Raw genomic sequence first — 24,763 nt, forward strand, 5'->3', positions numbered from 1 at the left:
TGCCCAGAGAACTTGCTCTAATCCCTCTTGAAGACTTTTCCCGACCACACTGGGACTCAGTTTTGTGTTTTTACCAGCTCCACCCGGTCTAGCTCCTGAAGACTTTGTGTTGGGATCTGTCCTCCGAGCGTTCCCCATGGGTGTGCTTGTGTATCATTCACTCAGACAGCATCCAGAGAACTGACTTTGGGGGCTAATGACAATGGCCATCATTGATTTCATTCAGAAAGGATTTGTGGGAAGGGAGACTAAACCTGGGCTACAACTGGTTAGCAAGTATCTTTTTATTCTAAAAATTACCAGTTTTTCTGGTGCTAAATTATGAGGGAAGAAATTATGTAAGTCTTTCTACAAGGGAAATCCTGCTTGGCAAGAAAGTTATTTTTTGGAAAAACAAAAATCTAGGATAGCCAAAACAATCCTGTACAATAAAGGAATAAAGGAGGCATCAACATCCCTGACATCAAGCTCTATTGTAGAGCTACAGTAATGAAAAGAGCTTAGTATTGGCATAAAAACAGGCAGGCTGACCAATAGAATCGAATTGAAGACCCAGATATCAATCCATATCAATCCATACACCTATGAACACCTGATTTTTGACAAAGAAGCTAAAATTATACAATGGAAAAAAGAAAGCATCTTCAACAAATGGTGTTGACATAACTGGATATCAACATGTAGAAGAATGAAAATAGATCCATATCTATCCCCATGTACAAAACTCAAGTCCAAGTGGATCAAAGACCTCAATATAAATCTGACCACACTGAACCTGATAGAAGAGAAAGTAGGAAGTACACTTGAACATATTGGAACAGGAGACCACTTCCTAAATATAATACGAGTAGCACAGACACTGAGAGCAACAATAAATAAATGGAATCTCCTGAAACTGAGAAGCTTTTGTAAGGCAAAGAACACAGTCAATAAGACAAAAAGGCAGACTACTGGATGGGAAAAGATCTTTACCAAGCCCACATCAGAGGACTGATCTCCAAAATATATAAAGAACTCAAGAAATTAGGCATCAAAATTACAAAAGACTCAATTAAAAAATGGGGAACAGAACTAAACAGAGAATCTCAACAGAAGAATCTCAAATGGCTGAAAGATACTTAAGGAAATGTTCAACATCCTAGCCATCAAGGAAATGCAAATCAAAACAACTCTGAAACAACATTTTACACCAGTCAGAATGGCTAAGGTCAAAAACCACCAGCGATAACTTATGCTGGAGAGGATGTGGAGTAAGGGAAACACTCCTCCATTGCTGGCAGGAAAGCAAACTTGTACAACCACTATGGAGATCAGCATGGCAGTTTCTCAGAAAATTGGGAACAATTTACCGCAAGACCCAGCAATGCCACTCTTGGACATACACCCAAAGGATTCTCAATCATACTACAAGGACATTTGTTCAACTATGTTCACAGGAGCATTATTTGTAAAAGCCTTGGTCCTTCCATAAAGCAATGTGCCTTACCCTCTCTGAGGAGTGGAGTGGTGGGGGTAGATGGAGGGAATGGAAAGGGAAGGGAGTGGGAACTGGGATTGGTATGTAAAATGAAAAAGAAAGTTTGTTTTCTTAAAAAAAAGAAAATAAATTTAAAAAGAAAGTCATCTTTTAAAGATTAAAAATTGTGGGTTTTTTTTTTTTGTGTGTGTAGATATGTGTACATCAGGTGTCTGCAGAGGCCAGAAGAGGGCATTGGATTTCCTGGAGTCATAGGCAGTTGTGAGCTGCCCAGTATGTTCCTGGAGACTAAACCCAGGTCCTCTGCAAGAGCAGCAAGTGCTCTTAACCACTGGACTATCTCTCCAGTTCCAAACTTCTTTACTTTTTTTTTTTAAATCTCATGTGAATGTGTGTGTTTGTGTGTATGTGCACACTTGCATGTGAGTGAAGGTGGCTGCAGAGGCACCAGATTCCTTGGAGGAAAGTTGCTTTCTTAATAAAAGTCAAGTTACCAAAGGTAAGAGTTTTATGAAAGGGTTTTGCTTCTTGCATCATTGGTACATACTCTACCACCCTCAGCTCTGAGACTACCTTTTTTCTGGTAAACTCAAAACATATGGGACGGGCACACTTGTCATCCGAGCATTCAGGAGACCAAGGAAGAAGACTGTGGGTTGGAAGCCAGCCTGGGCAACACAGTGAATTATAGACCAATCTGCGCTACCGTTTAAACCCTGACGCACAAACAATAGCCACCAAACACAACAAACAAGCAAATAAACTGAAGTCCTAATATCAAAAGGCTTTCAGAGACATTTGGAGTATTCTGGGCAACCGTTTTCTCTTACAACCTTTTTCTGCTATGCCACTCTGTACTTGAGCTGCCGCCCACAGGAAACCGAGGCTTAGTGACGGGAAGTGGCCTGCCCAAGAGACTCTTGCTGTAGCTAGCAGACCCAGCATCCACCGCCAGTCCTAACTCCAGCCCTGTCTCTTGCTGCTACTTTCCCAAGATGTCAGAGCTATAATATGGAAGAGTTCGCATACAGAGCTGATGTACCATAAAGCACACTTAATTTCCAAGTCCACGGGCTTTGAGTGGCAGAGTCGAGGTGTACAGCCAAGCCTTCCCCCATCTGCTGGTCTGCTTTTGTATTATAGCAGTTGCCAGCTCAGAAAAATCAAAAGACCCAGTGAGTTTGAGATAAAGTTGTCGGGGAGCTTGCTGTTTCTGGTGAACGCTGGAAGAAAGCAGCATACAGTTTGTGCAGCAGCAGGAGAAAGGCCGGCTCTGGCAGGCAAATCGCAGCCCGGTGCTGCTGTTCTCGCCTAGGTAAGGACCCTCCAGTTCCTGTGCTGTTCATCTCAGTCCTTCCCACATCACATCCTTCCCTCTTCTCTCTCTAATGGTTGCGTTTCTGAGCTGCTCAGCCAGGGCTGCAACAGCGGCGTTCTAACAGAGTCGGTGTGAGTTTGTTTGCCTTTGAGATTCCACTGGTGTCCTGTGAGGTTCATTGGGAAGGTGGGGCTTTGGAGGTGGTGTCGGGGCTGGAACCTTCACTGTGTGTGTTTTTCCTGACCGCTTTAAGGATGGTGTCTTAAGAAGGACAAAGGTGGTGGCGTTTGGCAGGTGGGTACCTCCATTAGCACAGCGGTGGGGGTGTGAAAAACGAGGAAGGCTTTAGGATCAAGGTTTGACCTGAGCACGGTTGCACAGAGCCCTTTGAGAACCTATCTTAGGTTCAGACTGCAACAGGGAAACAGGGATAACTGAATCACAAGTCACACAGGGCTCTGCATACACAGGCGCTGGGAGGTGCTTGTGGTACCATCAGTCCAACATGATCTACTTAATGGAGCAGACAAAACCAAAAGCATATGGAATTTTAGGAGGCATAAATTTTTTTTGTGTGTGTAGGGAGGAGGTTCAGTTTAGATATCATAAACAAGCAAGGTGATATCAGTACACACTGGATGGACTTCTGCCCATCTGGAGGTCTAGCCGATGGCATGGTCCCCATCCCAAAGGGGCCACTTGCACTCCACAGGTGCACAGTGCAGAAAGGAGACAAGAGTATCCTATGGAATTCGGGGTAGAAGCAGGAATCTGTTTTTCTATTTTCACATTAACTATGTAGGTCTAACTGTGTGTGCGCGCACGTGTGCACATGTGTTGGTATCTGTGCACTAAATGACCCCAGTCTTCTTTGTATTTGTTGATTTTTTGAGACAAGGTACTTGTAGCTCAGGCTGGCCTTGAACTGGTTATGTAGACAATGCTGGCTGTGAATAGTTAATTCTCCTGCTTCTACTACCTGAGACCCGAGATTATTGAAGTCTGCCCCAACACCTATCAGCAATATTAATTGACCACTTTTCTTCCCACGCCTAGCTCTGAGGAGACATTCTTGTCTAATGCTTGAGGAGACATTCTGCAATTGAGGCTGCTCGAGTTGGAAATCCAGCTTAGGGGACCTTGGGCCAATTCTGTCACCTCCCTGTGCCTCAGTTTCTTGACCCGTTTGATGAAGATGGAGACAAGATTGCATTCACAGACCCACCGTGTGAGTAAGATGACGTGGTCAGTATTTCTTACAATTGCTTGGATTGCTGTGCTTGATGAATATTGAGCTAACCATCAAGGCCACTAAGTGCTAAAGCAAGCCCTTGCTATGCTGTAGACCTGGACTTTTGCGCTGGATACTACACTAGTATCCTAAGATGCTTTCTCTGTGTTCTTTGTGGTCCACCCTAGGAGTACCGACCCGAGAAAGCTTCTCTCCCTTGGAAAACCTCCATCTCTATTCAAATTTGCTTGCAGCCGCATATGCATGTACATACAAGCGCGCGCGCGCACACACACACACACACACACACACACACACACACACACTCATACACTTCTCTCCCTTTCTCTTGCTCTCCCTTTTTATCCGCCCCCTTCCCTTTCTTCCTTCTTCCCTCTTAGGGGGATGCAGACAAGACAGCCTCTCTGCCCACAGTGCTTTGTCTCTGATCAGACCTGACCTGGGTCACTGAGTTCATGAGGTTACCATGACAACACGTATCCCTGGCTACCCATCAGGAGGCAAAGACCAATTGAAAGGGATTGCCATTTTCCTGGGACATACTGTATTTATCCTCAGCAGCAGGGCCCCACACCAGCACCAAACTACAGGAAGAATGCCTGATACTTGAAGTGTGGGAGGGAGGGAGAAATGAATATTAGTGTTTTATTTTTTTCAGCATGTTCCCTGTGGGGGAGGAGCACAGATTGTTCTTGGAGAGAGACATTTTATTTCAAATGCAGCCAATGTGTGCAGCAGAGAGGGAGGTGGGCTAAGCTCATGTGGATTTCTGACATGATGGGTTTTACAGAGAGGAAACAAACAAATTATTTAGACTTCAAGTGACTTTCCGATAGGTCTAACGAGAACAGAGGATAGAAAATAGTCAGGAGTGTCTTCTGTGACAGGTCCTTTGCGGCATTTTATCACTTTTTGGAAGAAACTTCATGAAATTATTGTTACAGTTTTTTAAAAAAAATATTCTTTGTATGTGCATGAGGTGTGTGTGTGTGTGTGTGTGTGTGTGTGTGTGTGCGTGTGTTGATGAAGGATAACTTTATGGAGTTGGGTCTCTCTTTCCAGCTTTCTACAGGTTCTGGAAATTGAATTCAGATCGCCAGGATTGTGGGGCAAGGCTCTTTAACGCAGAGCTACCTGGCTGGCCCAATCCCAGTTTTCTAGGTAAGAAAAAGGAGGCCGATAAAGCTATGGTGGCCCCGCAAGTTCTGACTGCCGGTGAAGTCACAAACCTGGATCGAGCTGTGTGCCTTCAATGCTGACGACTTCTGTGTGACTCTCTCTAGATTCCCTGACAGCCTTGCTGCTATGCACCATTGCTCCCCCTGTTTGGCCTCTGCTGCTGGCCCATTCTTTTCCCTAAACTTTCCTGGCCCTCATCTGCAGGACAGAACTCCCGGAGAGTCATTTAGACTCTGTGTTTCTTGATCCTGTGTTCTAAGCCTTCAGAAGTAGATTGTTGGAGGAAACCTGAGAAGTGAGAGTGAGAAGCTTTTCTCAAAACCAGCTCTCCTGGGAGTCTCAGTGGGCACTGGCATCTGGGGCTGAGCCTTTAGAGTAATAGATCAGACACAGCGCGGATCTCTTGATTATTGCTTTCCCAATTGTCTCCAGGGTCAGAGTGACTGGCTGGGAGAAGAAAACTTCCCCCAGCCGTCTGTAGAACTAAGATCTGCATCAGGCAAAGAAAGAGAATTGGAGGAAGGACCACAGAGCTGCCCATGGTCCCCACCTGTTTGCGGCTCATGCATCTTTGATGTGTGGCCTTCACTTTTCTCCTTTCTTTACCCAGATGTCAATAAGACAGTTCCTGGAAATTGTGTGAAGGGAGAAAAACATATTCTATGGGAACTCCAGAGAGACTGAAATGTTGGTGGGCGATCCTGAGATTCTCATGTTTGAAAAAAATAAAAGCAGACAGGCACAGACCCCTCAAAGCTAAGCCTTTTACAATCTTCCTAGCATTTCAGAGCAAAGCTGAGGTGATTCTGTTTGGGGAATCTAGCCCTTGGCAGCATCGGTTGGTACCTGTTCAATTCTTGGTCAACAGCACCACTTCTTCTAAAGCCAGCTTTTCCCCAAACTACCCAGGTTTTAGAAAAACTATAATGAGCACAGAGGCAGCCACTGTCCTCTGACCCCATCCCATCATAATTGTGAGCAAGTTGACTGCCTCCTTTCAAGATGACCAGGACAGCTTCACAAGTGACTTCTCTGCCCATGACCCTCTTCTCCTGCCTACTCACTTTGCAAACAACCTCCAGGTAATGTTTAGAATCAAGCTCCACCCTTGTCTTTGGATTGCTCTTCTGACCTCTCCTGGCATCCAGCCCAAACTGCAGAGGCAGCTGCCACCCTTCTCCATAGACAGTAGTAACTCATGGCTCCTACTTCCTGGCATGTCTGCCAGTGGACAGAAAGATGGTCCTAGCCATTCCTGACCTCTGCATCTGTTCGCTCTCGCCCCCCACCCTTCCTTCTCATAGTCCTTCAGGGTTCTGTCCAATGTCACTTGTCTGTCTCTTAGACATGGCCTTCCCTCCCTTTCAGTGCCTTTGATCGGCTTATGTCATCAACAAAACAGTAAGTTTATTTCTACTCATGATCTCTTCTGGATACGGCATCACTGAAGGGCTGGGATTGTTTCTCTCTCTACAGGATTCGTGCAGGACTATGCACAGTGCTGTGTGTGGGGTGGGTGCCCAAAGTGAAGGTACGGGATGGAATAGACCTTCCTGAATGTTTGTCGTTAGTGAGGGAAAAGCTGCATTGTGCTCCTGTGTCCCCTTGGCCCAAACATCTGGCATGGACAAGATGTGACAGAACACGGAGATGTCACAATCACAGAGACCACAGAATCCCCCACATAACCACAGTCAGTTAAAGACCAGACTTTGACCAATGTCTTGGTTAGGGCGTAACTCTTAGCAAATCCATTAAACTCCTGGCAGATGATGGTTTGTGAAGGAAAGCCATTAGCTAAGACTCCAACAGAGGCCAATCTGGGGTACATTCTTGCTTGAGTTTGTAAATACAGGTCATGCACCTTGACCGAGGAGATTTGAACATATCGTCTCTAACTAGAGGGACTATGCATCTCAGGGAAGAGATTGCATTTCAGCCAGGCATGTACATTTAGTTGCCACCAATAGGCCCATAGATTATAATTAGTGGATTTACTAATTGCCTTTCCCATGGAGACTGGCATTGGCCTGTCCATCTTTATTCACAACCTGAGGGCTTCAGAAACATAACTCAGTCCCTCACCCAAGCCCAGACATGCAGTGACAACGAGCAAACAGCATCTGCTTCAAAGGAATGCCACCTGTCCAAATGGAAAGCCAAGCATTGAGCCACCTTGCTTCGTCAGGGTATTTGTTTCCAGAGTAGGGCAGCAAGTGCTATGCTGTCACCAAGTGTCTTTGAGCACACTGTGGGACCATGATCTGGCCTCTGCTGAGCAGAGCTGACAGGTGTTAGAGCAACATTTGGTTTTCAGGCTCTTCCTTCCTTCCTTCCTTCCTTCCTTCCTTCCTTCCTTCCTTCCTTCCTTCCTTCCTTCCTTCCTTCTTTCCCTTCCTCCTCCTCCTTCTTCTCTCTCTCTCTCTCTCTCCCTCCCTTTCTCCCTCTCCCTCTCTCCCTCCCTTCCTTCCTCCCTCCCTCCTTCTCTTTCTCCCCCCTCCTCTCTCTGTTTTATGTATATGCCTGGGTGGGTGTTTTCACATGTGGAGGGCAGAGGTCAACTTTGGGTGCCTTCCCGTATTGCTCACTACCTTGGTTCTTGAGGCAGTGTCTCTCACTGAACCTGGAACTTGCTGACTTGGCTAGACAGACTGGCTGGCAGTGAGTTCCAGGGATCCTCCTGCCTCTGCTTCTCTGCCTTGGGATTATAGGCCCAGTCTGTGTAGTGATTACATGGGTTCTGAGAACTGAACTTGGGTCCTCAGGTTTGTGTGACAAACACTGTATTGATGAGCTATACTCATATCCCCTAGACACCAGTTTTCTGAGCTTAGGAGGCAGAGGTTCAGAATCCATCTGGGAGCAATGGAGGGCAGACTGGAAGGAATGTTCACTATTGTGTGGAGGTACGGTGTGATGCGGAACAATTGGAGGATTGCCAGGAAGGTGGCCCTGGGCCTGCGAGCACCTGCCTGGAGGGGCTGTTACTGCTCTGCCTTTGGTGGAATGGTGAAAATCTTGTAGCCATGTCCTGAGCACACAGCATCACATGTCAAGAGCATAAGCTTTTATCACTTTCCAGTCTTGCGAGTGACTTACAGTTTCTGCAAGAGCGCGATGGTTCGGAGGACGAGAGCGGCTTCACCACGCTCCCTGGTTTCCACAGATGTAAAGTAGCTGGAGCTGGCACATGCATCTCTAGGGTTTGGTTTACAGTGACTCATTTATATTTAAACCATCTTGGTGAAGCAGCTCCTCCCATCTCTGGTGTGTGAGGCAGAGATTGAGGGGAAATTGGCTGGAGTGTGAATGTGTATAGTCTTAGCTGCTAAAAAAAATGATCCTTTCCTTTTTGGCATGTGTGTGTGGTATGTGTGCTTGTGTGTATGTGAGTTTGGTAGGGGGACAGAAACATATGCAAGTGTGTGCACATGTGTACGCATAGGTCTGAAGTAGATGTCAGGAGTCCTTCTCAATAGCTCCCGGTTTATTTACTGGGGCAAGGTCTCTGGATGAACTTGAGCCTAGTTAATCTTAGCTGGTCTAAATAGTCAGTTTGTCCAGGAGCTCCCCCCCTCCCCCGCCTGAGTGTTGGGATTATAGGTGGCTGCTACACTGGCTTGGCTTTTATGTGGGTTTATGGGATCTGAGCTCCATTCGAGGGCTTAGACTCAAGCACTTAATTTGGTGAGCCAGTGCCCAATATCGATCTCAATACAGATGAGAAACAGAATCCCATAGACAGCATGGGGATTTCCCAGGCAGAAATGCTGGGCCCTCTTCTGGCAGCTTTATCCATGTGTTGGTTGCTCAGAGGTCACATGATCCATGGTTACTATGAAGTACTCCAAAAAAAGGAGGACGAAGAGAGAGCTGGGGTGATGCAACCCTGCAGCTGGAATGCCTGGTGTGAAGTGGTCCCTGGGGTTCTGTAACTGAAGATGGAGGAATTTATGATTTTCTATTCTTGTTTACGTGGATGAATGTGTGCCCGTGTGAATTTATGCTGTGTGGTGATCCGACACCTTCTGGCCTCTGGGAATCCCGCAACCAGGGCATCTGGGTTTCTCGTTCCCTTTCTCCCGCTCTCATTCGCAAGTCCTAACTGTCTTGTCTTTTTTACAGAAATATAAACCAAAAAGGTAGGCTTTTCTTCACTGCAGATTCAGGCTCCTGGTGTTGACCCCAGGAAGAGTCTTTGAGTATGGAAAATGCACCAAGACTTTTCAAAGCAAAGGGACCTGATATTGTTAAACCAGGATCTGTTAATCATCTTCTGCCATCAGACTGCCCAGTGGTTGCTCTGGCCTCTAAATTATTTTTTCTCCTGAGTTGATGGTTATCAGTTTGCCCATGAATACACACACACACACACACACACACACACACACACTGGCTTCATTCTAGCCCCTGCCTTTGACAGAACTGTCAGTCATCCACCCTGGAGCTGCTTTTGAATAAGTCACAGCCCTGGACACTGAATCAGATGGCCTGTCCTCATGCCCACCTGCTGTCTCTTTTCTTGAACCTGCACCTCTGGAACGTGGGGCTAATGACAGCCCATAGGGATGAGACGAGAGAGTGCTCATACCACAGTCGGTGGCTGTTATTAGAGTAGCGAGGCTTTGCCGTGCAGAATACTCAAATTTTGGGTCCCTGTCACTGAAACTTGCGGTGCATTTCTGGTTGTCTTGTTATTCAAGTGCCTTTGTCAGGGGAGGAGAGGTCTCAGGATTCTGTTGATGGAGAGACCACAGCTTCTCTCTGGGCCCTGTTGTCAGCTGGTGGCCTTGACCCCAAAGCCTTCAGACAACCACTAACTTTCCCTGAACCTGTGACATCTGATTCTGTACGCTGCATCTTTCTAGGCTGATTGTCTGTACGTTCCTTGAATAAAAGTCATTTCCCCAATAAACACTACTATCTGGATCTTGTTTTAAATCTGCCTACTTATACCAAGAGTCTTGTGAGTTCCTCAGGATGCTGGTGCCTGTTTGATGAATACCAGGCTATGACATTTCTCTCCACTAAGGTTGTAGTCAGTGGTGTTTAAATCCATGATGACATTTTTATTGTTTCAACTCCTGGAGAATTACTTAAAATTATTTAAAGCATTTTCACTAATATTTGAATAAGTCTTTCATGAAACCTTCTCCAGGCTCATGTTTCAAGTTCAGCCCTGTCTTCTTTTCATTGTCTTCCCCTTGATTTATCCTGTGTCATGATTTCTTGCTTCAGTGTTTTGAGCAGGCTGTTCTTCACCTGTACCTGCTCATTAAGATTTTCACACCCATTCTCCATTCTCTCTCTCTCTCTCTCTCTCTCTCTCTCTCTCTCTCTCTCTCTCTCTCTCTCTCTGTGGTGTGTGTGTATGTGTGTGTGCATTCATGTGAATACAGATACCCACTGAGTCCATCAGATCCTTTGGAGCTGAAGTTACAGGTGGTTGTGAGCTGCCTACTACCTAGTATTGGTGCTAGCAACTGAACTCTTATCCTCTGTAAGAGCAGCAAGTGCTCTCAACTGCTGAGCCATCTCCCCATCTTCTTGCTTTGCCTCATTGGTTCCTCTGAATGTAAAACCTTATTTTGAAGAAAGCAACCTTGGAGGCCTTCCCCCCACCCAGGCTCTACCCATCCCCAGGACCTGGCTGGGCCTTTCTACCTAGCTGTGTTGAAGGTCCTCTACTTGCCCTCTGCCTCCTGTTGTTTTGATGGATTCAGCTGTTGATTTTTAAAAAATCTGTCTTCACAGAGATTTGATGTTTGAATCTGAGTTGATGTTTACCATAAATTCTAGAAAAAAATCTTTCAAGCTGTAGCCTATACTTAACGTTTATACTTGGAAATCATCACAGATCAGTTCTTCTTTCTCTGATGTTTCCTCTTTGCTCTGGTTCCCACTTTTCTGTACCTTCCTGAAGAATTTTCCCTGATCGCCCCTCCCCGTACAAGCATACCAATTCTCTCTTCGATTTTACCTGCCTGCTATTTACCACACTCCCAGATTTTACACAGAAAGATATGTCATTTCTGTAAGCTGTAATTTGAACTTTATCAAGTGTGGCTTATCTTTAATGAGCATCTCTCTCTCTCTCTTTCAGAATGTCTCTGATTGATGTCTTGCTTGTATTGCTGACTCTGGAGTATGTGGGATGGTGTGCAATTTGCAACTCCGTCCTGCTTAGGGTAGTCCCAGAATCATTAGTCTCTGCTTTTTCACTTTGGTTTTTATTTATTTTCTTTTTCATTTTGGCCCTAGAGAGTTCCTAACTTGCATTTAAAAGGCTGGTTGTTACATCCTATCCAGCATACCCACACATCTTACAGTGACAGTTTTGTTCTTCCTTGTTACTGGAAATAGATGTCCTCAAGGGCCCCTTTTGTAGGCCGTCCCAGTACCTTTCATGAGTATTAGTAAAGCATTAAGCAATTATAAGCTGTTGAACGCCTGCCTCAGCTCGCAATCATGTAGTTACATGGGAAGGGTGCCTTGTTCAGAACACTGGTGTCAGCTGCCGTGCCAGTGCCCGGGATAATGAGGGAACTCAATGTCATTTCCATGAATGAAGAAGGCAAGGCAGAGTGGCCGCGGCTGTCATGGCAAGCAGTCCCTCTCCGTCCCTTTACAGCCCTTATTAGCCCATCTTAATCTTCTTAAGAGGGTATCCTTTCTCCATACATGTTTACTCCTTCTGTAGTTAATAATTTCTCACTGGTGACTTAAGGCTATCTTTCTGAGATAACACTTTATGTAGTTTTTCCAATCTCTGATTTTTTTTTTAAAGATTTGGATTGTCTGTGTAGCTCTGGCTGATCTGGAACTTGATATGTCAAACAGATTGGCCTTCAGCTTAGAGAGATTCTCCTGTCTCTGTCTCTTGAATGCTGGGATTAAAAGCATGCACCACTATGCCCGACTTTAGTTTATTCCATTTTGACCCTCAACCTTCTTGACCTCAGAAGGGCTGCAGTACGCAGGTTAGGAAACCTAGGGGTTGGGTAATAAAATGTCTTCCCTTCTGCAGGATAGTAGCAACTTCTAGAATTAACTCTGCTTTAGCCCATTTGATTGCAGGTATGCAGGATTTGCCCCTAGCTATCTAAAACAGATAGCAAAAGTTCTGTATGTGAACATAATCTCAGCTTTGCCCCTTTTGATCAACTTACTCTTGTATCAAGACTCCTATATTAAGACAGACACCCGGGCTGTGTTAACTGGGACCTGTTCATCAGGAGGCACTTTGATCGGAACGTTCCTCAAGGCTCAGCTGGCTGGACTTTTCATTTGGACAGTGTGTTTCAACTTCTTTTGTGAGACACATTACAAACCATTTCCCGTCAGAGTCGGTATGACTGGAGAACCCTGCTCATAGCTGAGCTGGATGCAGGGTGTCTAGTAAGGGACAGAGTGTCACAGATGGCAGGATGGAAGCACAGGGGTTACCAACAGCTAACACTTAGGGAGTGGGGTGAAAAGCGAGGCATGGGGAAGGACACACAGGCAGCAACATCAGCGCAAGCTGAGGCACCCCCCCACCCAGGTCACTTTCCAACCTCAGGGCTGATGGTCACAGATGGCTCGAATCTTCCAGGCCCACAGGCATTTCAGAAGATCTCTTCTTGGAGGTTTCTATTATGCGTGGGGGCCTGTGGTAATGCAGCGGCTCCCGTTCCTGAGATGGGGAGGGCAGAGGGAGCACGAAGGAAGCAGATCTGGGTACTTACCTCAGGGCGGACCCCTTGGGTGTTGCAATGCCGTAGCCCTTGGAATCCAAGTTACCTCCTACTTTCATGGTGTCACAGGGCTTGCGCTGCTCAATGTACTCATTCATGGTGGACTCCAGGAGGTAGGCATATTTGCCTTTGGATTTTCTCACTCTGATCATGCCCTCCTCTGTGGTCCGAACAAACACAGATGGCTCTGCTGACTTCATGTATGTCCACATCTTCTCAAACACAGCGATTTTAGACCTCTGGCAGGGGATAGGAACAAAGCCAGGGTTAAGCAATGGTGGTGCTTGATTTGGGGTTGGCGCGCACATCAGTGAGGAGCTGAGTGGAGTTTGATCACACATTCATGAGCCAGATCAGCTTAGGAAGAAACAAATTATGAGTGATTGCAAAATAAGAGCCTCTAATTAGTACCAGTAGGTTCCAAGGTACAAATATCTTGTAAATATAGAATGAACAGAGTATCTCAGAATCATTTAATTACCTCTGAGCAATTATATTCCTTCCAAAGATAAGCAACCAGGTCCCTGTCTAGCTTTAAAAGACATTGTGGAACCTGTCTATAGTTCAAAAAGGGGAGCATGTATACTGCTCCAAAGCAGAGGGCTGAATTCAGGATTTGACTTCACTGAATACAGCAACAACAACAACAACAACAGCAACAATAATAATAAACAAACAGTAGTAACAACAACAAAATCCTTTCTTGCCCATGCCAAGGTCTAGTAATTTCCTATGTGACCTGGCGTCTAGACATCAATTGTCTGATAAAGCACACAACATGGGTGATGGTTGGAATGAGAATTGCCTCTCCAAGACTCTGATATTTGAGTGCAAGGTCACAGTTGGCAGGTGCTGTTTGGGAAGGTATAGGAGGTGTGGTCTTGCTGGAGGAAGTATGTCACTGGGAATGGGTTTTGAGAGCTTAAAGCCTTGCGATAACTCCCACTTCACTTTCTCTGCCTTGTGTGTGGGGTTGAGGATGGGAACTCTCAGCTTTCTGTTTCTGGCCACCACGTGAGCTTGCTACTGTGCCTCCACACCTTGATGGACTCTTATCCCTCTAGAACTGTAAGCCCAGAGAAACTCTTCCTTCCTTAAGTTGCACTGGTCATGGCGTTTCAGCAGTGACAGAAACATAACCAATGATGCCGGAGACCCAGTACTCTCCTCTCCTTACATCTGAAAAGCCTCCAGCCTGGGACTGGGCACGAGCTCAGCTGGTGAAGTGCTTGCTTTGAAAGCATGAGTCTGACTTTAGATACCTCATATCCACGGGTGGCAGGGCATGCCTGGAGTCCTAGTAGTGGGAAGGCAAAGGCAGGAGGTTTCCTGGGCTCGCTGGCCAGCTGGTCAGTCTTACTAGGTTAAATCAAGGTGCTGCAGGTTTGCTGAGAGACCCTATCTCAAAAATAAAGATTGAAAATGATTGAGGAAGACAATGGATGTTGAGTTTTGGCCTCTGTGAGCATGTGCACATATGTCTTCATGTACCTATGTGTGCATGCACATGTGAACACGTGCGCGAGCACACACACACACACACAATACACTCCAAATTTAAACTGCCTCTTCATCTCTGAAACCAGCTCTGACCTTTTTTTCTTGGGAGTTTTGGTCAGATTGTTTAATCCTCCTAATGCAGAACACTTGTATCCTTCTCTTTCCAGAGAGCGGAGTCAATCCTCTGTCCGCGGAGACCCTCAGCCCCAGGGCAGCAGCCCTTAATCTCTAGGAGACCCTTGCATCCTGAACCAACACTGTAAAAATGCAGACACCTAGCAGGGCTCTGATCCATGAGGCTTAGCATTTGTCAGTGAGGCCTGGTTTCCCTGGAGGTCACGAGTTTCACGGTCACTCAGAGTATGGACTGGGTACTTTGTGGAGATTGCTAGTCACCAGTCTGTAGAAGCTACTGAGGCAGGCAGGCATCCTCTCCGTGTCCTCCTCACTGTCTGAGGCTCTTGTCAGGACTCATGACTCAGCGCTGCAAAGTAGCCTCTCACCTCACAACCTCTCAATCCCTCAAGCTTTTATTTATATTTTTTGGGGGGAGGCTTTCCCCAAGGATATTTTTGGGGTTGTTGGAATATGGCTTTTGAGTTTTTGTTTCCTTTGTGTATGTGTTTGTATTTATCTGTCCCTGTCTTGTAGAGCCCAGAGGTCAACATCTGTGCCTTTCTCTATTGCTCTCCATCTTACCTTCTGAGATAGTCTCTCAGTAAACCTGGAACTCACCAGTTGGTTAGACTGGCTGCCTAGAAGGCGCCAGGATTGTTCCGTCTTGATCTCCCAGGCACTGGGGTTACAAATCTGTGTTGCCACAGGTTTTTCCCCAGTTCTTGGGATCTGATCTCAGATCTCCAAGCTTGTGCAGTGAGCATCTAGCTCACTGATCTCTATCTCCGATCCCAAGACTTTGGAAACAGACAAATGCTAGCTGCCTACAAAGGGCTTAAAAAAAGAAAAGGGCAGTTACTGAAAAAGTTATATAGCCTGTATATCAGTTACTAAATAGATCACATTTAATTAATACAGGATCATTATTATACATGCAAAATTGTTTTTGTCTGTACAAAGTATTAGGTTTATTTTCGTGGTGTCAAGAACATCAGATGTGAATGGCATTTCAACTGTCACTTTGGGTGACTGATCTATAAGATATTTAGGACCCAGAAAAATTCTTAGTTTTTAGTTTAAAATGTTGGGAAATAGTTACTTAGAATTTCAAGGAGCCACTTGACATGGATTTAATTTGTGATCGTCCTTCATTAGACAAACTATTTCATTTGTTCCATAGAGTAATTTGGAGAGAACACTGGACTGGATGAGAGGAGCCTGGGTTCAGCTCTCAGTTTTATTTCTAAGACTTGGTTTGTTCTCTGGAACACTCTTCTTTGGGCCGCTATTTCCTCCTTTTATTTCATGATATTTTTCAAACATCTTGCTGACTTGAAATGTCTGACTCTGACCTGAAAACAACCGTGGCAATGTGTGAGAGAGGAGAGCAAAGGAAGGGGCAGCACCCACACCCAATCCTGGCATGTCCAGGGGGCTCCATACTCTCTTACAGGAGACAGTGAACCACATACATTCAATCAGGGCCGGGTGCTCTTCCAGACACAAGATCAACAGCACACACAGCGGGGTGATTGTAAGATGCGATTTGACCTGACGGGATGGGCACAGCAGGGAACAAGCTGTGGACAGGCAGAACTGAGAAACCCCGGAGCAGCGATGTGCAGAAAAACACCACATCCGCTCAGCCACACCCCCGAAACCCAGGCTGTGCTCACAGGTGCTCAGAGACCACCAGGACAATCTAATCTCCAAGAACTCCAATGGGGTACGAATGGCAGAGACGCTTGGGAACGTGCCAGGCTATCTGTTCTTGAATGTGTCCTGCGTCGCTCCCATCGCCTTTCGCACATCTTAATTAAACCATCCATAGAGAATTCAGAGACTCTGGATGGGTTGCCATGGGGACTGGAAGCCAGGTTCTTTTGAGATGGGGGTGAGGAATTCCATGCTTTCCTTTCCCCTCTTTCTGGGTAGTGGGAGTGGAAGCTGATGTCTCCCTATCCACCAAAGTCTTGGTCAGTCCCAGACGTGCCAGGGCTCATAGGACATCTCTGAGCAGTGCTCTTTTGCAGGTGTAGAAACTAGGACCAGAGATGTAGCAATGAGAACTCTGTCGTGGTGTCAGGCACGGAGAGAAGTTCCGGTGGCACAGCTGTGCCTTTTCTCTCTTTCAGCCAGCTTCTTCTCTCATTTACCTTGCCAGCCACAGACGCTTCGGCAAGTACCATCACCTCTCTGAGACTCACTGCTTCTCTTTGAACAGTGGTGATAGCTGTTCCCATGGACAGTGTTGCCATGGAGACATGCTAGCCCAGCGCCTGGCATGAAGAAAATGCTTAAGTGGTAAGACTACTAGGAGTATTTGTGTCTCCCCCCCACCCCCCAGGGTTACCTTAGTGTTGGGATGCTCAGTGCATGACTTGCTTGGCACCTTCTTGACAACAGTCAGGGAACACTTTGACAAAGTGCTCTTCCCTTGGAGACCCCCGCTTCTCCACCTGGTCTATCTAGCCTCGACACAAAGGTCTCCTCACATCCCCCGGTCTTCACATATTCTCACGGCTCTGGAACTATCCAACAGCTCTATTCTCCCAGTGCTACTTTCCCCCAGTGGATCATCTTGTTTACGAAGGAAACAGCTTTTGCTGTGAGATAGTTAAAGGAGGATCCAGGGACAAAGCAATCCCTTTTGTAAGCACCGAGGGTTCTGGGCTCAAGGAAATCAAGTTGTCTGCATGAAATGGCAGTCATCTCAGAGAGCACGGGCCACTTTACCTCATGAGTGAATGCAGGCCCTTAAATACGAAAACGCTGACTCCTTAGCCCATCAATCAGTCCTTGTTCTTTTCCCTTCCACATTCTTCCTCCTCCAAACTTGGAAGACTTGCTGGAGCCCGAGCATGGGATCGGGATCCACCAACAGATCAGAATTCCCCATTCAAATTAATGGACCAGATTCGTCCCAGTTGGATGATTAATACATGCAGCCTTCTTCCCAGGGTAGGAAAGCTTCCAACCTGGAGTGTTGCTTAGCAACTCACATAGGGAACTGGTTCTCTACCTCCCAATAACCCTTTCTCTTCTCATACCCTTTTGTCTGTCATTCTTTGCAATCATGAGACCATGAGCTCAGAAGCCATTGGCTAGGGATGACTCTGGACGCCATTGTGAAAGAGAAGTCCTGGCAAGAAGCAGTGTCTGCAATGCTGGGAGACGGACTAGAACTCGGGCAATGTGGAGACGTTGAAATGCTGCAGGGCTGGAGCCTAACTACAGTTTATCTTGGTCTAGCTTTAGCCATTCTTTGTCCCCCATTTGTGTCAGACCTAGCATCCCATCACTAAGGAACAAAGCTGGACCGGCCTTCTAACAGATGCATTCTCTTTAGAATGTATTAACAAAACCCCAGTTTTCCATAAACCATAGGACTAAGAGTGTCCTTACATAACATGCGAGACCTATAGTTGAGGCTTCTCTGCTTTGCTCTCACTGCCTACTTAGCGTTTTCACTAATGTATTTGAAAATGCCTAGATAAAGAATTTTATGTTCTGTTACTACAAAAACTTCCACATTGGAACATGGGATTTGAAGTGACCTAAGTCTGGGTTTCCAGCCCATGGCAACTCATATTTAGTTCCAGAATAAACTATCTCTTATTCCCTTTGAGGTAAGAGATGTGTTTTTGTGTTGACACCTTCAAGTTTCTGACCCCAATCTTCATGCATGAAGTCCATTAAGGCTCCTTTGATATCCGAAAACCCACAGCAGGAAGGAAAGCTACAAGTCTCGGGTGCAAGTCTTATCCACACTTTTCCTAAGTCATTCCTCACTAAACTACAGACCCGGGAGAACAGGGATGGGACAGTGTTTCCTGTGCTTTGATGGGGGTCTAAATCAACCCTGGATCTTTGAAGTTTCTATAGATACAGAATTCTACTTCTCAGGGGTCTTAAGACAACCAAGTAATGTTCCAAGAATTAGGTTTTGTCTAGGGGTTGATCAGGCCATGGCTACCAGCTGTGGTGTTTTCCTTACAGCTATTGTAAGGAAAAAGGCACACACCCCCAGAACCTGCCTGGTGTCTGGTTCTAGGAGAATACCAGGCACCCTAATTCTTACTTCTTCAAAAAAGCTTATAGGCTCAGGCTACCAGATTCTAAGACAGCAGGAATGTGCAGTCAGCACATTCCTTACCTGTAAGACAGGTACACCTTACCCTAATGGACCCCTCTCCACTTCTTCCCAGATTCTCTTTAGCTCCTCCCCAGCTTCTCCTTAGCTCCTCCCCACCTCCCCATTTCCTCCCCAATGTCCCACCTCCTCTAAGTCATATATATTAACAAGACTTCTTCCTCCTTTTCCTTGAAACTCAAGACCCCCTCCCTTGCCACTTGGGAATTGGAGGTACCCTGACTACAAGGAGTGTGGACTATTCATTGCCCATCTGGCATAAGACCTCTATTTCTGAGACCTATAAGAAGAGACCAAAATTCTGCCTCAGAGACATGAACTCTCCTCAGATCCCCTACCATGCTGTCTATCCATGGCAATAACAATTCTTCGAATGAATCTCTCACCCAAAAGGGCAGACCACCTCAGTGATCCTCTTGAGCCCCAAACCCAAGAATTTTCATGAGTTTCTGGGATTTGCATGAAGGTAGGTAATTACTTTGCTGCTGGTAATTGTCTGTCTGTCTACTCTATATCTTCTATCTATCTATCTATCTATCTATCTATCTATCTATCTATCTATCTATCTATCTATCTATCTATCATCTATCTATCTATCTACTATCTATCTCTCATCCATCCATCCATCTACCCATCCACCTACTTACTATCTCTCTCTCCATCCACCCATTCATTCATCTATCTATCTATCTATCTATCTATCTATCTATCTATCTATCTATCATCTATCCATCCTCTATTTATTTTGTGTTGATTGGGAAACAACACAGATCCTCCCATGCCCTTCTGCTACAGAGTTGCATGCCCCTAGCCCCTACCCTCTTTACTGAGAAGGGAAGCGGAATGGAGTGAGTCCCTTCAGAGAAGGCTCCTCAGGATCAGGGAATGCCCTCACCCTGAAGAACTCCTTAGTGGAGCCTGCTTCCAATGTCCCATAAGCAATTTCCGTCTGCTTTGCCAGGTCCTCTGCACTCTCGATGGGAGACACCATCCTCTCCACAGTCAGGAAGGCGGCCAGGTTGGCTGTGTAGGAAGAGATGATGATCAAAGTGAAGAACCACCAGACACCGCCGACGATGCGTCCAGACAGGGACCTGCAGGCCAAAGGGGACAGGGGTCAGAGGCGTGGACATCAGTTACAGAAGGCTCTGGAGAGGAGTAGGGAGCCAGCAGAGTTCTGTTAGCAGAGCTGTCAACCCCGATTGCACTCTCTGCTCTGTAAGGGAGAAGAGAGAATTCAAATGTTAGAGTAATGCCATGCCTCCTTCCTAGTCATACGATAAAACTTCGTGAGCTTTCTGTCCTTTGGGTGATAGTGTACAGAGGCATATAGGAGATGAAGCTTCATTTGATGTTCCCACAGTCCCTTTCTTATGCCCCAAAAGCCACAGGGACCTTCGGGACCTCCCAGTCCAGGGCTTCCCAATGACCCCACAGTGTGGTGTGGATGCTCCTCGGGGTGACTTTGGAACTCTCCCAGGAGGAACAAAGACACTGTCAAGTGGATGCTTGTCCCCTACCAGGCCATTCCAGGAATCTCATACTGGGGAAGGCAAAGTCTGGGACCCCTAGGGCCAGTGAGAGGAGGAGGAACTTGTCTTCCAGGGAAAGATTTTCCACAGATCTTACAAGTGAGAGAGATTGGAGCTGGCACTATGATGAATGGAGCCATGTCCGCTGCTTGGCTAGCAGACCTCCAAGCCTCTGTTTAAACCTAAATACCACATTGAGATTCTAAGAAAGGACTTTCAGGGAATCACCATGCCTTCTCGTCCCTACTCACAATGTAACCACACTGAAGGCATCTCCTCTCTCTGTTTTTCACTTTTACTTGTCCATCTAATTAGCATATTGAGGTTGGGAGGCGGAGCCTGGCTCCATGGGACTACTAGGGTCTGGATTCTGACTCCAACCACTTTGTGTGATTCTTAGGGAGTGTGATGGTTAATATTGATGGTCAGCTTGGCAGGATTCAGGCAGACAGGCATTTCTAGACTGAGGGAGTCTCTAGACTGGGTGAGTTAAAATGGGAAGACCCATCCTGAATGTGGGTGACACTGTTCCATGGGCTGGGGTCCTAGATGTAAGGAATTGGAAAAAGCAAACTGAGTACAGCTTTCATCTCTTTCCTGACTGTGAATGAGACACGAGCAGCTGCCTCACATTCCTGCCCCTGTGCCTTTTCTTCCTGGATAAATTGCTGTGCGAGCCCAACCAAGCACTTCCCGGATGGAGGTACAAACACTTCGGGGTAGAGCCCTACCCAGGGTAGAGGTGTGGGGCGTGGAGCCTATGTCAGAAAGCCCATTCTGAGACTGAGTAGGGAATGAAAGTTACCAGCAGCCATCGGCTTTTGAGCCAGCAGTTTCGCTAACCATCATGTGTGAGAAGGAGATGGATCTAGACCACCTCCTTTCTTTAAAAGCATGTCCTATCATCCCTGTGAGGAAGGGGACAGAAGGAACACTTTCTGGGGCCCTTCATTCAGCCACGCTTAAAAGGTCATGGGGTGTGACCTATTTCCTCCGGTCTTTGATTTCAAACAGCTATTTTTGCAAAGGTCTGGGAATGAGAGCTCTGCAGTTCTGGCTCTGGATTGCAGGAGGGAAACAATGTCCATTTTGCCTCATTTCTGATCTGAGCTCTGTCTACAAAGAGATGCCCAGAATGAGGTGATGGGCTCTGGCCAAACTCAACGGTTTCACTGATGAAGCAGCTGCATCCGAGATGAGCCAGTCCCAGCACATCATTAGCTACCAGCCACTCCTTTGGCAGAACTGGGGTGACTAATTTTAACCTTCCCAGCTGCTGGCCACTGCTGTAGCTCTCTAGCTGAGTGGCCCAGGGCTAAGGGCTGGGGGTGGGATAATGGCTCCAAGGAGAGCTACGCCGCCACAAGGGTCTATTACCTCAGAGCTCTGACTCACAGAACAATGCGTCTTCCCTTTGGGTAGATCACGCAAGTGTTCACAGCCTCAGTTTGCAAAGTAATGGATGAATATTAATAGATCCACTCATTCATTCATCTATCCTGTCGTTTGTTAGTTGTATTAGCTTGCCTTTCTGCTGTGATAAACACCGTGACTCAGAGCAACCTGGGGAGGAAGTGTATGCCACCACACTTGGCTTCCTCTATGAAGCCTGGAGGTCAAGGTGAGGCAGGAATGCCTGTGTGGCAAGCACTTTACCAACTGAGCTTCCTCTTGAGCTTCAGATAGAGCCCAGCCCCATGCAGACCTTTTAAAGCTGTAAACAGGTTCATAATACTTGCCTTTCTAACCAGTCGTGGTTAGAAAAAAAAATCTAAACATTTTACCGAGGCTCGAGAGACCCCTCCTGATTAACCCAGCTCTCATAGCTTCCAGTGGGCACCTTCCTCCACCATACTGTGGCCCAGTCTCCCTGGCCTTTGTAGTTTTGAGACCAGTCTTTCTCACCGTGGTGATTTGTATGAGATTGGACCCCACAGGCTCACGTATTTTAATGCTTCATTCCCAGTTAGTATAAGAGTTTGGGAAGGATGAGGAGGTCTGGCCTTGATGGAGTCGGTGTCTCACTTGGAGTGAGCGTTGAGGTTTCCAAAGCCCCCACCATTCCCACTTAGTGCTCCCATCCCCCAACTCTCTCTTCTTCTCTCTGACTCTCTCAGTTTCATGCTTGTGGATCAAGAAGGTGTAGGCTCTCAGCTACTGCTCCAGTGCTGCTGGGTTCCCTGCTGTAGTGGCCGTGAACTCTTACCATCTGGAGCCCTAACCCCCAAATTAAATGTTTTCTTTATAAGCTGTCTTGTACATGGTGTCTATTTACAGCCATGGAATGGTAACGAAGACCCTCCTCTGACACACACACACACACACACACACACACACACACACACACACACCTTGGGGACATTTGCAGGTGCCCTTCTAGCAGGGACTCCTCGGAATCGCCCCAAACCTGCGTCTGTAGGCCCTTTCCTTGAGGCCTCTGTTCTCACACCTCCTGCTTTCCACAGCCCTATGATGTCATACTGTTTCAGCCTCCCCCTTCTTTGGCATTGCTTTTTTGGTGCGGTGCTTCTTAAAGCTGAAGTGACGTGTCTAGAGTCACACAGACAAGCTGGCCGACTCTCTGTCTCCATACTTGTGTCTATAGGTCATATCAGTGTCACTTCTAGCTTTGTCCCCAGCATGCAACTTAGTGCCTGGCCGAGAGCCTGTAGTGGGTAGGTGAGTGATAACACATCTTCTCAGCAACGACAACACAGTGCAGCTTGATGGGAAATATCTAAGAGGTTTCCTCTCCAGAGAAGAGAACTGATTTAATAGAAGAGGCAGACACACACACACACTCATACACACACATATACTCATACATACATACACAGACAGACAGACACACTCACACACACACAGAGGCAGAAACAGATACACACACACACACACACACACACACACACACAGAGAGAGAGAGAGAGAGAGAGAGAGAGAGAGAGAGAGAGAGAGAGAGAGAGAGAGAAACCCCCTTGGAATGTGCTAGGGTGAAGGGGACAGGTGTCACTCATCAAGTGCTAAGGAACTTGGGGTGGGGAAGATCATGTCCTTCTAGGAAACATCTGGCAAGGCATCAGGGACGAGGTGTCACCTGACTGGGCCAGGGAGGCAGGCTGGCTGTCTTAGGGTTCTATTGCTGTGATAAAATAACTTGAGCAAAAGCAGTGTAGAGAGTAAAGGGTTTATTTTGTTTTGCACTTCCTGATCATAGTCCAGCACCCAGGGAAGTCAGGGCAGGAACCCAGGGCAGGAGCTGATGCCGAGGCTGTGAAGGAGGAGTGCTGCTTACAGGCTTGCTCCTCAGGGCTTGCTTCACCTGCTTTGGTAAATAAACCAGACTGGCCAGCTCTGAGTGGTCCTGCCCACAGTGAGCTGGGCCCTCCCACATCAATCATCAATCAAGAAGATGCACCACAGGCTTGCCCACAGGCCAGTCTGGTGTTTTCTCAATTGAGGTTCCCTCTTCCAAAATGACTCTAGCTTGTATCGAGTTGACATTTAAAACTAGCCAGCACACTGGCTGTGAACAGTCTGCCACAGAGCAGCATTTCCTGGAGTGGGAACAACCAGCAAAGGCAGGAAGGGAATGTGAACAAGTGGTCATTCCAGTTTCCACACAACACAGGAAGCTCCCCCAGCACCACGGTCTATGCAGGCCCCACCTGAGCTGCATAGGACATTAGTTCCCATCTCTCCAATCTTCATCGTGGTGGGGCAGTAGGAATAGGGCATTGGCTCCACTGGGAAACCGAGGTTGAGAAAGATGAAGTACTTTAGATTACAAAGACAGCCATAGAACTTGCACGGGAACCCAGGATCTGACTTCAGGGGTGTGACTTCACCTGTATAGAAGTTGGATTCTGCTAAAAGCCACCCCCTATATTCTCAGGGCTGACTGCGGGCCTTGACTATCCATCACCCCGCAGTTCCTAGAAGGGAGTGTTTGGCATCACTCTGCGGTTAAAATGAGACTTCTTCCATGCATAATTTTGGTTTTACATACATAGAAGGATATCTTTTATAGCTGCTGCTGGACAGCCCATAATAACAAAGCATATGGTTTTCTTTGCATATAGAATGGTCCACCCCAAGCTCTCGCTACCGCTGGTCCATCCATCCGCTGGTCCAGGTGGGCTCTGAGGGCCTCGGACCCTCTCTCAGCAGGCCAGGTGTAAGCCTGTTTCTCATCTATGACCCAAATATCCGGCACTGGAAGTTTTTAGGGTTGGGGATGTATTTAAATACAGCATGCTGTTTAAGAATAACTCACGAACAAACAGGAGGTAAATGAACAAGGCACGCTTCTGCTTTAATTAACGTGTGGCTATCTTCAGCCCAGACCACATATTAGCAGTAGCTATTTCACTTAAAACAATAGATTGAAAACATCCCATTTGTCAGGTACCAGTTTACCAGCGCCTGTTCCCTGCATGCTCAGCCCCTCTGGCTCACTTCTTCCCTGCTGAGCCGTAGAACAGCCACCCTGAGCAGGGCCT

General features: G+C 46.7%; 1 protein-coding gene across 2 annotated transcripts in view; it reads right to left on the reverse strand.

Annotated features, from left to right (window-relative positions):
* The window catches only part of Gria1 (glutamate ionotropic receptor AMPA type subunit 1), a 320,473-nt gene that overhangs the window by 21,703 nt on the left and 274,007 nt on the right, over positions 1-24,763 (reverse strand). For both annotated transcript variants that reach the window (XM_075992548.1, XM_075992549.1), the window contains exons 12-13: positions 19,628-19,826; positions 12,954-13,201 (exon numbers count right to left, since the gene is read on the reverse strand). In XM_075992548.1, coding sequence (XP_075848663.1) covers positions 12,954-13,201; positions 19,628-19,826 — 447 coding nt within the window. The remainder of the gene's footprint in view (positions 1-12,953; positions 13,202-19,627; positions 19,827-24,763) is intronic.

The sequence above is a fragment of the Microtus pennsylvanicus genome, chromosome 11 (assembly GCF_037038515.1).
Source record: "Microtus pennsylvanicus isolate mMicPen1 chromosome 11, mMicPen1.hap1, whole genome shotgun sequence".
In the NCBI taxonomy this organism is placed as follows: Eukaryota; Metazoa; Chordata; class Mammalia; order Rodentia; family Cricetidae; genus Microtus; species Microtus pennsylvanicus.